Source organism: Pezoporus wallicus, unplaced genomic scaffold (assembly GCF_028554395.1).
Source record: "Pezoporus wallicus isolate ANWC-B61680 ecotype Strahan unplaced genomic scaffold, APGP_CSIRO_Pwel_v1 scaffold_11491, whole genome shotgun sequence".
Classification (NCBI taxonomy): Eukaryota; Metazoa; Chordata; class Aves; order Psittaciformes; family Psittacidae; genus Pezoporus; species Pezoporus wallicus.
This window is the reverse complement of record NW_026642649.1, coordinates 10,871,478-10,886,782: the sequence shown is the minus strand read 5'-3', so window position 1 is coordinate 10,886,782 and position 15,305 is coordinate 10,871,478. Positions and strand designations below refer to the sequence as shown.

Below are 15,305 nucleotides of genomic sequence, written 5' to 3'. Positions count from 1 at the left end.
ATCCTACCCTGCACCTCAGTAATGTAGACGTGTTTTAAGGCAGTGCAGCTAAATGTATACTCCAAGGTGCTTAGGGAAATAAGCCTGTAAACAGAACAGCGTGTGGGGTTGTATGAGTACAGGGGGAAGGGGAATAGCAGACATGGCCTCAGCCTTTAAAGTGAAGCAGCTCCCATAATGAAAACCACATAAATTCATCATGGTTAGTGTTCCTGCAGTTATAGCTAAATTATTGTAGGCTTAAAACCAGAAGTTTAAGGCTGAAAACGATTTGGAGTGAAACTTCTGTTCCTAGCACTTACATTTTAAAGGCCTTATTCTGGACTGTGCACCGCAGCTGCATGTTGCATATGTAAGTGTGAGGGGAAAAGCAATGAGAAGGAAGGAAGCATGGAGGAACCTGAGATCCTTGCTAAATTGTTTCCACCTAATAAGGAAGAGAAGGGCACCTAAAGGGGAAAGCGTATTGTAAAAATGCTTAAGTTGCCTGATGAGGAGCGCTGTTAAATTCATGCTTGTCGAGGCACTCCCAGGCTCTGTAAGTCTTCCCTATCCCCACCATTTCTTTTTCTAAGCCAAGAGCCTTGCAGACTGGTGTCACTGGTAATACCGTTACAGCAATGAGGGTCTGGTTGTTAATTGCTTCAGCAGGACAGGTGTGTGACAGGTAATTAACTTCAATGTGGCACAGCTGGCAAGCTTTCCTTCCCTCAGCACCGGTGTGGAGATGGTTGAGTTGTGTGGGCATCAGCTACCAAACTGCTAAGGGTTGCTTTAAAATCCTTAGGTTTAAATTGTTATTAGTTTTTAATTTGCATTTAGTATTTAGTTTGACTTCTATGTGTGCAACTGAGAGAGATCAGAAATGTCTCAAATATCTGATTTTTGGACCGGGTAAGTTGGGTATTTTCTGTGTTCTTTTCCCACTATCTTATGAACCTCCAAGTGTTTCCATGCGGGTGGGAAGGTGAAGATCCTTCCTGAAAGGGAACTTGCTATTTCTTTTTCCCAATGATGTATACTACTAGCTACAAGGCTGCTGAAATCAAGGGAGATGTTTTAATTGGGTTTTGAGTGAGCTTTTTGACCTGACCCTTGTTTGGGCTTTTCTGCCATTGAGCAGTTAAAAGAACAGTGACAAAATCCATCTATCTTTCCTTTATCCTCAATGTGCTTTTATCAATGTGTGTTTACTTAGCAGTTTTTAAGTTAATTTGCACTTGCTCTGTTACAACTATAGAAGTTACTATGCTTACTTGAGAAAAAGAGAGGAATGCTTGGGTAAAGGGAGAATACTTTTAGTGTGCATAGCGAAACATTATTTGAATCCAGAGAGCACTAGTTCTGGAACATGCTGGATTTTACTATTCGGGAGCCCATATGGGTGTTCCTTAAAAGTCATGATGGTTTTAAAACTTCCTAAAGGAACGCGAATGTCCGTTCCTCTGTAGTACAAGTTCTGTACGTAAAGGTAAGGGTTTATTGATAGTACTGTTAAACTGATATGAATGTTTATAATATGCAGAAATACAAATGACTTTCAAGGTGGATTTGTGGTACCTGTAAATATCTAGGCTGTGCTTTATGTAGCTACTACTTACAATCTACTGTAGTGACATTGTTTAAAGTAGTTGATATACCCGTCAACAAAACAGTACTGTGTGTCAGTACAATCATGTTGATCCCAAAGATAATTAAGGGTCTGGTGTGGTTCACAGAGTGATTAATCAGTAACCAAGAGGATGCTAATTAGACACTAACACAGAGATGCTTACATGCTATTGAGTTAATACTATAGTATTAATTTTGAAAATTCTAATTGTGTATTTGCTGTACACCAAGGGATAATGAGCCATTATTTGAGTTTTTCAAATACGTATTTTTCTATGACTTAATCTTGCTCGGTGTCTTCCATAGATATAACTGTGAGAAACAATACAAACTGTTTTACTCAGTTAACTACCATTGAAGAGGGAAAATATTGTAGGTATTTGAAACTAAATAGACTGTTGATAGAACAAACCAATGGAAAAAACAGTGCAAATTCAAGTTGTGCTGGAAAACACCAGAATGCTTTTGTGGACTTCAGCAAGAACAGAGAAGGTTTTTGTGATTGACTGTATATTAAAAACCTAGATGTTGCTGTTCCATCTGCGTTTGGTAGCTGTTCCAAATTACTTCTCTAAATTAAATTAATTGCCATAAGCTTCCTATAGAAAAGAGTAGTATTTTGCTTCAGTAGTTTTTCCAAACTTACCTTGTGTGGATTTGGATGGTTTTATCCATTAGAGAAACATGGATGGGCTTCTACGAAGGATGCACCAATGATTGAAGATTTCTTAGGAAACATGGAAGATGGGATATATACAAAGAATACACACAGAGTACATTCATTCATGCTTTAGAAGTCTTTATTTCATTGAAAGACAGTATTTGTTAAAAAGAAATAAAGTTCACATTAATAATTAACATCACGAGAAAATGTATTTTACTAGATCCTGGGTATGTTTCTAATTCATTAAAGCCATTTCATCCAACTTGTGCAATTCAAGCAAACACTTTTTCTTTTTCCCTTAATACTTGCTTTAAAACATTTTTCTATGCTTTGATATTGTTTTTTATAAATACCCGTTCTCCCTTCTATTATTAGAATTTGTTAGAAAGCAGAAAGTGATTAGGATCTTGCTTTTTAGGAAGCAAAGCTACACTTACGGTTTGAGTAAGGAAATAAGGTGTGAGCTCTTCTTATTTGATTCTTTTTTTTTTTAACTTTTGGAGGCAGTTTTTTATATTATGCTGTAATTTTTTTTCATTAATTTATAGTTTAAATTTAGAGTTTTTCATGTAATGGTGCCTGCTGGATTTACAAATTGAGGAAAAATACATTTAGTTGGATTTTTTTTTATCGTGAAATAACATTTCAGTTAGCTCAAGCTGCTCTTTCTATTCTTACGATATTTTTAAGGATGAAGTACCTCTAATGTTAAAAGTTTCAGAATCTTATGCCTCATTTCAATGTTGCAACTTCAGTATCTTCATAAGTGCTGTGTAATTCAGTGCAGAGAAGGCTTAGAGTACTGTTTAAAATGCAAATAAGACACCACGCAGACTACAACCTTTCTTAGTGAAGTAAGCCTTCATACAGGCTTTGCAGCAATGGGTTTGTTCTCCATTGGGGCACATATCCTTCTCTTTTTCAGAGGTGTTTTCAGAAAGAGCCTGCATTCAAGCTTTGCGGTACAGACTAGTGCAGTAAAAAAGTAAATTCTTTTGAACTTCTAAAATACTGGTAATAATTATAGAAAGATACACTACAGATTTAAAATGATTCTACAAATAAATCATAATTTAAATGGCATTTATGTGATTCTATCTATAGCAGATGGAACATTTTAGAGGGAAAAGGGACTCATCCGGAAATATATGAAGCTGGAGCGTGAATCACATGGTGAAGTTCTGCAGTCACCGGGTATCACTGAAGTTCTGTGGACAGATAAAGATTCATTTGAGAGTGTCATGCTTTGGACATCAGATGATCAAGGGAATGATGATAAAAAATATTAATGATTATAATAATTTCTTAGTGATGGTCCTCAGCACCATGGTTATGATGGAGTTCAAGAGTACTCTTGTAGATATGCTGTCTTTTCTTGGAAATGAGATAGTAATGGAGATTGAGGTGTCATTAAAAAGTAGTATCTGAAAAAAGCTTTTCATTTATAAAAAAGGAGTTAGTGGGCCATGAATTATGAAGCATTTGAGGAGGGAAATGTCTCAGTTGCTAGCAGAGAACAGCACAATTCTGTATAAATAGCACCAATAACTGATGGGGAACAGTTTGTGTGAATCATATTTGCACTGTGCGTATTTTGAGCCCCAAACCTTAGTAATAGGAGGCTATGAATAAGAAGAATATTCAGATTATGAGAACTGTTGCCAAACAGAGTACTGAAGGGAAATGCAAATTATAATTTAGATTAAAGTCATGTTCTCCTAATGGCTGCAGTCACTGAGGAGGGAAGGTTATCTACCTCTCTAGTTACCTTTTTTTCCCCAATTTCTTGTAGTGTACCTGGTTTCTAGGTACAGTCAGCACCAGAGTACTAAATTAGATGTGTCCAGGAGTGGCATTATCTTTATGACTGACTACATCTTTACCATGAATTAACTTGAATAGTTGAACAGTGCAAAAATCTCACATGTTTTAATTAGAAGTGACGCTTCATTAATTTCTTCAGAAATCAGTGCTTCATTTTATAATATGTTTTGCACTTTTAAAACTTTTATTCTGAATTTTCTGTTTCATTGTCCTTCCAGTTCTACTAGTATTATTTGTTTACTTCACATATATTCAGCAGGAGTAAAACTTCTATTTCTGAGGAAGACCCATGCAAAACTTGGCTTTGAGCAACCTGGTCTTAATGGAAGGTGTCCCTGCCCATGGCAGGAGGGGTTGAAACCAGATGAGCTTTAAGATCCTTTCCGACCTAAACCTTTGTATTTGTTTAGTGTGCAAAATGCGTTGGGTATCAGGTTTATTCCCTCAAAGCTTGGGGAAGTTGAGGGAATGCCATGGGCAGGGAGAAGGATATTAACTGTGAAGTTTGGTTCCATACCTATGACCTAATTGTCGCCATCACTAGTTTCGTTTTGTTTATTCTGAAAGTAGCATGAAATACTTTGCAGCCAATCTCTTTGTATGCATTAAAGTAAGTTTACAAAGTTTGACTTTATACTGATTTAGGGATTTTTGTGCCTTGGGCTTAGTCTCTGTGAACTTTCTATCAGAAACTTGGTTGTTTTTTTGCATAATAACGTGTTAAGAGGTAAAGCTGAATGTTACTGACATTGCTCATGATAATGAACTGGTGAGGTACAGAATACCATTAATAGAGCATCCCTTATCAAAGTTTCTATTAATTTAATTTCTATCAGGTCATTAAATTGCACCTGATTTTTTTCAGTGTTGTACATATCACAAAGCAGAGCTTTCCTTTCTAATAATCCAGTAGACCTCAATGTTATTTACCATCATGAAATTTAAGAAATGATCTCCAAATAAGTTTACCTTTGATTCAGAATCCAAGATGGCTGCAGAAAATACCATCTCTCAGGGACTGGTAATTCTTCAGGAGTTTGTTTTATTCATGTGTGTAACTCTACTGGACAAATGAAGAAAGAAGAAGTATCTAGCAAAAGAGGAGAAGTAATGTGATGGTATTGAATGCTTAGAAAGAAATAAGCTGAGCAGAGGTCCTTAGGATACGTTATACAATCGTGCAGCAAATAAATAGGTAATCAATGTTGTTATCTGACCAAAAGATGTGGCTGTTGATCCTCATGTATGTTTTGGATGTAATGGAAGAAAAACACTCCTGTGCTTAACTTCAGCTTTTAGTTAAGCAGTGTCTTATGTTAGACTTGTACCCATGTTTTATCTGTTTTTTTGTTGTTAAATATGTGCATGAAAGCAAACAAATGTGAAGCACATTTAGTGTAATTAAGCACTGGAGGAAACCCATTGATCCTTATTTGAAACTGTAGATAAATTTAGCTTTACATCATTCTGATCATCTGAAGCAATCCAGTACAGAAATAGTAGTCAGTTCAGCTACATTCTTTCCCTTATATCTTTGGGTTTTGCATTTCTGAGCCCACGTGTCATACATTTTCGTTATGTTACTCAGTGTCTGGGAAGAAATCGGTGGGGAAGAGTATGGAAGCAGTGAGAGAGGGAGGAGGCATGCAATACAATTATTTTGTGGAATATGACAGCGCGGAGTTGAAACCACATGCTTCTTATTTGCTCTTAGGTTTTCAGAAAAAGCAACGATCGAATGGTTGCAGCTCTTTGAAGGTAGTGGGGTTCCATATGGCCCAATCAACAACATGCAGCAAGTATTCTTGGACCCTCAGGTTGGTTCTCACCAAGTCTTTTCTGTATGTTATTACATGTGTTTTACAGAGTAACAATCACTTTTCCTGCCACTAAGACCCGATTTCAGCTACTTTAAAACCTGATTTGAGTGTTATATGGTGGATTAAGTTTAAACCAATAATATGGCATAATGAGAAATAAATACAGATCCTTAAATGAATTATATGCTTGGGAACACAGATTTTGTCATAATGCATTAAACCGTAGGTATTCCATGACTTGTATGGGAGTCTGTCTTTCAAAAATGGCTGATAGAACTGGCAAAAAACCTGTGTAATTGTGTTTTGTCAGATAAATATGCAGAAAAGTACCTTTCTTGCTGGCCACAAGCAACTGATTTTCTGTATGGAATATGGATAATCAGAATGTATGCTGTTTGGAAAAAAAGGGCAACTTTTTGACTGGAAAGAGAAAAAGCGAAGCACAAAAGTCATGTGTAGAAAGATTTTAGTCTTTTCTTGGCCTGGTGGTTTCCCTGGCTGAGAATGCTTCAGCTTTTTATTTATTTCTTTAAATGTTAATTTTTTCACTGACTTGCATCCTTACATAATTATAAGTAAAACTATTGTTCATCTGTAGAGTTACATTATCTCTGTGTTTCCTGATCCCTGCCCTTCTTTTCACCCTAGCTTATGATAGCTTAAAGGGCCCAATATTAACTGAACTATGCTGTCTTGAATAGTGTGACAGAGTATTTTATGGCTATTTTGTCTGGTGATGAATCTCATTTAAATGAATTTTCAAGATTGAGAGTAACCATAAAAATGACTAGTGTCCATGTCTGATCTTGAAAAGTGTCAGGATTGTGAATACAATTGTAGTCTTTGGGAAAGAACAACAGGCAAAACAATCTATCAGAAGTGAATAAATTTATAATAAATGTTTGTTACGCTTTTAGAGGTATAAGACAATATTTGTTAGGATACTGCAAGGAAAGAAGTTTGTTGCTTTTTTTTTTTTTCTTAAATAAATATGCTCTTTCTCCTTAAAATGATGTAGTACCATGCTGTAAAGTATGCGCAAGCCAACTTTTTCACTTCATAACTTTCACAGGGATTAAGGTTGGGCTTTGAAGAACAGACAGTATTTTAGTAGGATCGTGGTTGACTTGGCTGTACTTGGGGCAACATAGGAAAAACGTTCTTTGCTTTTTTTTGATGTGAATTTTAAGAAGTCAGGGCCTCTCTGAAAGAGGCTGTTTTTAAAACATAGTATGTCATGGGATGGCCATTACCTCCCAGACTGTAAAAGGGTTAGCTTGGTTACCTTGCTGGTGTTAGACTTCACCTAAGTATTATTTTTTAATACCCATATTATGATGATATTGTGATTTTATATATATATATATATATATATGTCAGGTTGTTACCTGAGATAGTTTGCCTATCTCTAAAAGGTATCACAGTGCTGTGCAGTCAGAGACCATCATACGGTGGATTTAAAAGATCGGTTCCTGTAAAGGGCCACACTGATCTCTTTTGATTTTTTCCTTCTGATGAAACTGCTTGAGAACACTGTCTTTTCTACAACCTTCTTTGAAATAAGTGGCACTTGGACCCTGTGTTCTTATTACTGTTGGAAGTGAAATGTCAGTATTTGTGGTGATGCTGCATGTTATACATGTGTTTAATTTCAGGTGCTGCCTGCCTCAAGTGTTTTTCTTAGTGATTATTCTGTTCAAGGAGGGAGGAAGACTGCACTTTTGCTTGAAATACAGAAAATTAAGATATTGCTGTTATGGCAAGATACTTTACATCACTTGTATAAAATTAGACCCACCCACTCCACCTTTACGTATCTGAGACACCATCAAGCAAACCAGCAACTCGGAGAGCAGCATGCTCAGCCTCTTAAGTATAGTTTCCTAGTTTTTACCCAAATGTTTGCTTGTGAAGACTTCAGACCTTCACAGGTAGCTTCATTGCCTGGAGTCACTTATCCATAGCTTGGATTTAGATATTTAGGGACAGTTCAAGCAAAGCTTTTCACCTTTACATTCCTTGTGAACTGTAGGTTTTGCCATTGTACCTTGCCCAGTCTCCCTTCACTTTGTTCATCTTTCTGCTGCTGTACCGACAGCATGGGTCTGGGATAAGCATGCATGCTTGTGTATAGCTTTGCTCTTTCATAAGCCACTCTGCAATTTTGGTTTCTGAAACCTCAAAACCTGTAACAATGCCCTAAGACTGTGCCTAAGACTAGGGGAAAAAGTCTGACAACGCCTGAGAATCCATAATCTAGGTATCTTCTGCACTGTAACAGGGAAAAACCGTCAACAAGAACATACTGTAATCACAGCAAGATTTTTCTCATGTGTAAAGCTAAACCCTGTCATCAAGTATGAGGACTTTGTAATCATGCTTCACAGTATTCCCATTATAATATGGTGGGGTTTTTCAGTCTTAGTTTAGATGAGGAAATACATTTCTAGGAAAGATGTCACTCAGCTTGCATTTAATAGCCTTACTTACTGATACTGTACAATAAGAAGTACAATGTGATATAAAATGAGTTTATCATAATGCAATGATCCGCTTTCAGTACTTATTTACTTTCAACCGTTGCAAAGGCTCCATAGAAGCATCAAACCTGGTGATACTTCAATATAGACAAACTCTAATCTACCTCTAATAGATAATACTTAGGTGTTGCTAACCTCTTCCTTTTTGGGCGTTACCAGAAGAATTGCACATAAAGACAGTACCATGTTTTTTTAACTTCATATTATTGCTACTGTCTTCCTACTTGATCTATGGATTTTGGTATCCATTATGCAGTTATTCAGTGTAAGTAGTCATGCACCATTAATGACCAAGGTGCACTTCATGGACATCAACAATCGCAGAATGGTTTGGGTTGGAAGGGACCTTAAGCTCATCTATTTCCAACTCCCTGCCACGGGCAGGGACACCTTCCACTCGACCAGGTTGTTCCAAGCCCAGTCTGACTTGGACTTGAGCACTGTCAGTATTGAAGCATTCCCCTTGTTAGTTAACCATCAAAACAGAGAGCAGCTCAGCTGTCAGTCTTGCTGCAAAGGGTGCATAGGGCTGGTACCAGCCACAGACAGAAATCCTAGGTTGGAATAGTACGAAGGAGGAATGGAAGCAACTTTGAGCAGATAGGAGAGGCAAGTAAAGGAGATGACAGAAATGATCTGATGGAACTTAATCAGCTACAGGTGGGGTTTTTTTTTCAGATTTTATTTTAGCTAAGAGGACCTCAGAGCTGTGAAGGCCAAGAGCGGTTTGTATAACTTCTTCTATAAGCTGAGATGAAACAACACATTCTTGATCCCAGGACATTTTGTTAATATCGTTAACAGCTTCAGTTGTACTCCAAGGGAGCTGCCAAAAACCAGGAAATTTTTTTGCTAAGTTGGAGTGCCAGGTGATACTGTTTTTTCCATGAATGGAGGGAAATGTCCACTTTTCCCACTGATTATAATCTTTTATTCATTTGTGTAGTTAAAATGAATACCACAGGCATTTGTACTGCTAAGTCAATCAGTCTGTGGACAGATGTATATGGGTACTTATGCATGAATGGATAAAAAGTCTGAGAGGAAGGAGAGCAGATTCGCTAGTTCAGGCAACAATTCCCTTTCAAAATGAGAAGGAGGAAAGAGTGTACAGTATGGACTAGAATAATGAAGCTTTTTATAGCCCAGCGTTTTCAAGCTAGTTTTTAAAAATGTGTGCTTTTAACCAGGCCAAGATAGTACAAACATTAAAGGAATTCTTAAAACGGTTTAAAAAACTTACTAGTGATCTCAGTATGGTCCCGTTTAACGTACCCTGGGGAACATGTGTATGAAATACAATGTGGTTTGAGGTTTTCCAAACAAAACAAACTTAAAAGAGAATGCCATTTTTAATAGAAACTATTCAAATTCTCCCAAAAGATAAACCAAAACAAAACCAGGTACGCGCTGTCCTGCAGCTAAGTATGAAAGAACAAAGATCTTTGCTGGTTAAGTGAGGAGGGTTTGTTAGTTTTCATTAAAATACTGCTCTCCCCTTTTTCACAATATAATTCCTAATTTCTTTTAGTAATAGCACTGTGTAAAAGCACCGTTCATATGCAGTGTCATTACTTTAATTAAATGGCTGGCATATATAAGAAGTAACAAAACAAGCCAGAAACATTATGGGCAGTTCAATAAATATTTTAAGTCTGATGTTTACCAGGGTAAATGCATTCATGTTGATGAATTTGACTATATGAATATTGCCAGCTGCAAATAAAAATGAAAGCCATGCAGTGGTATTTCCCCCACCACCCCCAAGCAGTTACAGTCATACCACACAAGTAGAGCACATCAGGTGTAAGACATCACCCTGATGCATCACTTCTGAGAAATATGGGGAGGGAAATATCGGAGCTGAAATATCACAGCTGGCCCTGATTTCAGCTCCTGCCAAACACCTGCAGACTCTAAAAGGATACCAAAACAAAACTCCACCCTGTGGCAAGAGGCCATCCCTTAACAACCCTTCCCTGACTTTGCATCACTATAAAAATTAATTTAACATTTTTTACAGAAACCTTAGTCTTCCTGTCCCAGAAGGCCATTACAGTTGCTTTGGCTATTTCTCTAAATGTGCCTCAGAAAAAAAAAACCCACAGTAAACTGAGTATTGAAATATCTGGAGCTGGCAATTATCTAATGTTTTATTATTTGTAGGCTCTTACAAAGGTGGTAGTTTTAGAATTATCCTCCAGATTGTCTCTTATTTTGGAATTCATTTCATTTGAACACATCCTGGCAAAAATTGCCTCGCATCTGGGTAAAGCTGCTACAATCAGAGTTGTGAACACACGGAACAGCCCAAGTTCCAAAGTGTGGTGGTTTCTTGGTGTTTTGGTTGGTTGGTTTTTTGTTTTCCTGTAAATCATTGTATGCATGGTGGTGGTTGGTTTGGGTTTTTTTTGTTTGGTTGGTATTTTTTTTTAAATTAAATATGACCATATTTTACTTGTTACTCTTTGTTGAAATAGACTTTTGTGGCCTGTTGAGGGCTTGTCCCAAGTCAAATGGAATTACATTAATGTCCATAATACTGCAGGGAGGTTTTTTTACATATAGCGGTTTCTACAAGTGAAAAGCAGTTGATGAAGGCCTGAGGTAATACGATGTGTCTGGAAGTAATTCCTAACAGGCAAGAGAGAGGAATTCAGTTTTGCATATGTCTATTAGATAAGTAGTATAACTGGTTAGATATTTTCTAGTGGAGCATTTTTACGTTAAAAAATGCCAATTCATTGAAAGTGAAACATTGTCATGAAGATGTCTAAATTCCGTTTTGAAACGGAAATTCAGCTCTATTCCTGCCTGTCTTGCCGAGTGAAAAATGTGCACTGTGTACCTTTGATTTGGTGTTTCAAGCCAATTTTTTACTTCAATTTTTAAATTTCATGCAATGAAAAAACCCCACGCCACCAACCATACCCAAAGCCTTTAATTTTGTCAGAAGTAGCTCTTTTGTACTAAATTACAAATGTTTTCAAGCTTTTGGTCTGTGGGAAATTTAGGAAAGTAGTTTCTGTTCTAAAGTGGAAAGCATTAAGGAATGGAACATACTTTGAAGAAGTGAAATGGAAAATCCAGTTCTAAGACTGTTTGTAGTATGCAATTCCCACGTATACACAATTATGCAAGCTTTATATGTGTTATGAGATAGTTCTATATGCAGATTTTATAGGAAGGACTCAAAATGAGAGACACATCACTTGTATTTCAGTATAAGGAATTTTGGAAGTGATTTTTTTTTTTTCATATTTTAGCTGTAGTGAAATGTGGTCCATGGCTATGCTAAATTTTTGTGTGGCCTGCCTATCTTTCAGTGACTACTAGAGAGCTGGTTGGAATATGATGGGGCTCTCAATAAACACGAATGTTTCTATTAATAAAAGGCCTTTGTATGTAAAAACAGCCAATATACACCTGTTGTCAAGATAAGAAAAATAGTGATCAAGATCAACACTTTCTGTTATGAGGTTTCGTTCAAACTTGCCTATAACTTTGCAGAGTTTGATCTGAAATTTCCAATGTGGTTTGTCTGCTTAAATCTGAAGTACATTTGGAAACATTTCTGATAAAATGATCCGTTCATGTTTTATAACAAGTTTCCAGAAATCTGTTTTCTTACCATCCTTACAACAGGTTTTTTTTCCTGGGACCTCTGCTGCTGCTGCTGCTCCTTTTTAGAGAATTAGTCCTTTTTTAACAAGGAAGTTGTCTGCAGTGTCATAAATATGCTCTCTTGCTGCCCCATGTTTTTAAGGGTAGGGGAGAGAAGCTGGCTATGGATAAAGGGGAATGGAGCCTATGATATTTTTAAATCAAATAATATCTTTCTGCTGTACCCTGCTCTTGAAGTATGCAGGATAGACTTGACTGTTCCGTAGGTGAGCATTTAATTTCCTTTGTGAACCAGGCTGTTGTCTGTCAGATTCTTAATTTATTTGATGCAGAATACGAAAAGTAGTGAAAGAGGTGAGAGCCTGCAGAAACATGGCTTCACTTTTATAGGTGTTGAATGCCAGACAGAAATATCTTCTGCATCTGCCACACAGTTTACACATGCTTTTGGTAATTCACTTCAATCACAGTGTTAAAAGGTGGTCATTAAATGTGTGTGCCTGATGCTTTGAGTGCCTGCCTTGTGACACCACATGCTAAATACACAGCAGCACCAAGTTCTGATGGATGTAAATAAAACTGTTTAAAGTATACATTGGCTATATAAACTGTGATATTGTTGAAAATGCTGAAAAACCTATTATAGTTGTCTGTCTGTAGTTTTCTCTGTACTTTGGTTTCTTAGACATCCAATTGGGACTTATCTAAAAGCAGTGTTGTAAAGATGCAGTAGTTATGCTTCTGCAAAGCATAGCATCTAACATGAAAGAACCCGTTGGGAAACTATTTTTTTAATTGTGTGATTTGAGTGATATATACAGAAATAAGGCCTGGAGCTGCACCTTACTTATGAGAAATAAAACCACTTTTAAATATCTTTCACCTCACTGAATAGGGAAAGAGCCTGACAGGAAAAGAAAGTCGAGCATGTGCTTAAAGATGAACTGTATTTCTTTTGTGCAAACAAGCACATGATGCTTAGTAACAGCATTTTTAAAGTTCTCCCTTAATTCCTTCTAAATGTGTGCATAGGTGAATGGTATATCCCAGTACTATTTGCATATGCATTCCGCTGAGAAAAGATTAATGTAAATGTTGATAGAGGAGAATATCGGGTTCTCAAAACATCTCATTAGAAATCTGTTTTCATAAAATACTGAATTATATTTAAAGATCACATTCCTGTCATGGCCATTCAATGGTACAGAAAGTCATCTAGCCTTTTGGGACATTCTCTTTTAGAAGACCTGTCCAAAAGCCATGCTCAGGTTTTGAAACAAAGAGGCTGTTTTTGAAACCCCAGTCTTTGTTAGGTCTCAGTGTTAGGAGTCTGTAAACCATGTCCCTTCTGCTTCCAGTTCTTGGATTGGTTTCCATCCACGCAGGAGTTACACATTCGTTCCTCAGCCTTGCAGCTAATCAAAATGAATTCAGTTGATTTCAGAGAACGTGCATTTAGTGTCTGACACTACCAAAGTATTCTCAGGATAGGGCCGTCCAACTTCAAGACGTACTGAGTTGGTTGATGTGTAACTTCAAAATCCCTTGCAGAGCGCGAGCTCAACACTTGCCTCTGTTCATCTAAACTGTATAACTGTGGTGGTGGAAAGAGAGTTTTTAAGTAACCCAGTTGCTGGCATTTATCTGAAGTTTGGTGTCATATCTGTTACATGTACGGGAAAGGATGAAATACAGGTATATGTGTATCTCATGAAGTGTCACAGCCTGAAGAGTTTATACACTGAAGCAATTGATTCTTTAGAAGTTTGGTTTTTCTTTTATCTGAGTATTCACTGAGTAATGGTCAGTTAAAACTAGGTATTCTTTGCTTTCCCCGCAGTATGTAAATTGTGAGAATATCTATGCCTGTTGGTTGCCTAACAAGATCATACCAAATCAAGTAAGAAAACATAATTTTTGTTTAAAAATGTTTCTCTTAAGTAGATGTGAATTCATTTACTAAGCTAAATTTATAGGAAAACCCATAACAAACAGAGGAATTTCAGCTTGAAGTTTAAACATGCTTCATTATATATTTCCTTTCAATATAGGGCCACTTACACAATTTCCTACTGTATTTGTATGTTTTCAAAATTAATTGCCACCTTGTTGTCTTGGAGTTCATATGAAGGTAGCCTGAATTTATTTTGATCTTCTTCTCAGAGACCATAAAGGCTGGATTTAGTCATAGGTCTTTGTTTACTTTTAAGTAGATTCGTTTGTACTCAATATAAGTAGCCTGGTGGAGCTTTGTAGTGTAAGTTACATTTTGTAGGCCTGAAAATAGTAATGATATTCTGGAGAATATGGTATTGTATTTGGCATCTTGCACTTCAGAAGCTTTCAAATAGCAGTAGCTGCAGATGATAATATATATATATTTCAGCAAGGGAGAAAATAAAATGGGAAATCCAGCAACCAAAAATAAGTGCAGAAACCGTGCAGATCAGGCTTTAGTTATCACTTGATCATCAGCTGCTTTTCCAGAGTGCTCCGCTTAATTTAAAAATCTTAGCTCAGTCCATGACCCTGGCCCATGATCCTGAAATTAGGAGATTTACCACTCTGTAGCCGAAGTTCATCTTGGAGTCCCACTCACTGTTGGGGAAAAAAAGTGATTATTTTCAGATGAGATGCTGACATGTTCAGTTTACATTGTACTTATGCAGTAACACACAAAAAACCTCTTTCATGGCTCTTACTAACAAGGAGGAATATTTAAGCCATGAAAAGGCAAGTATGTAGGCTGAGTAGGGGTGGGTATTTGAAGATTTAGATATTTTTCAACCACCACAAAAAGGCATTAATTAGTCAGGCATGCTTTCTCTGTCATTGCCATTTTCCGTCTCATTTCTGACTGGTTCCATGTAGGTTTCTACTATGATTCAACTAGACAGCTTGTAAAAAAGCAGGAAGTATTTCCTCACTGTGCGTGGTCACTGGGGCCAGGAGCATTACCATTGTTTTAAAGAACTCATCCTAAGCTTAAAACTGGCTACAGCGTTCGGATGTCAGCACTCTGAACAGCCAGCCACATGTTGAAATTCTCTCAACACAATTTCAACACCATTGCTTCTTAGCAACCGTAGCTTTTAATTGTAACAATTTAAATCAAAAGTTGTGTCATTTTGTAGTATATGTTCTAGGGGTAGAACTTCTTTTGAATTACATATGAATTGTGATTAATGGTGGTGGTGATCTCGGGTGTTCTTCAAAACTCAA

The 15,305-nt window shown here is 36.9% G+C and overlaps 1 protein-coding gene across 2 annotated transcripts in view; it reads left to right on the top strand.

The window, feature by feature from the left end:
* SUGCT (succinyl-CoA:glutarate-CoA transferase) overlaps positions 1-15,305 on the top strand; it is a 312,163-nt gene that overhangs the window by 122,971 nt on the left and 173,887 nt on the right. For both annotated transcript variants that reach the window (XM_057431629.1, XM_057431630.1), the window contains one exon: positions 5,814-5,916. In XM_057431629.1, the coding sequence (XP_057287612.1) occupies positions 5,814-5,916 (103 nt within the window). The remainder of the gene's footprint in view (positions 1-5,813; positions 5,917-15,305) is intronic.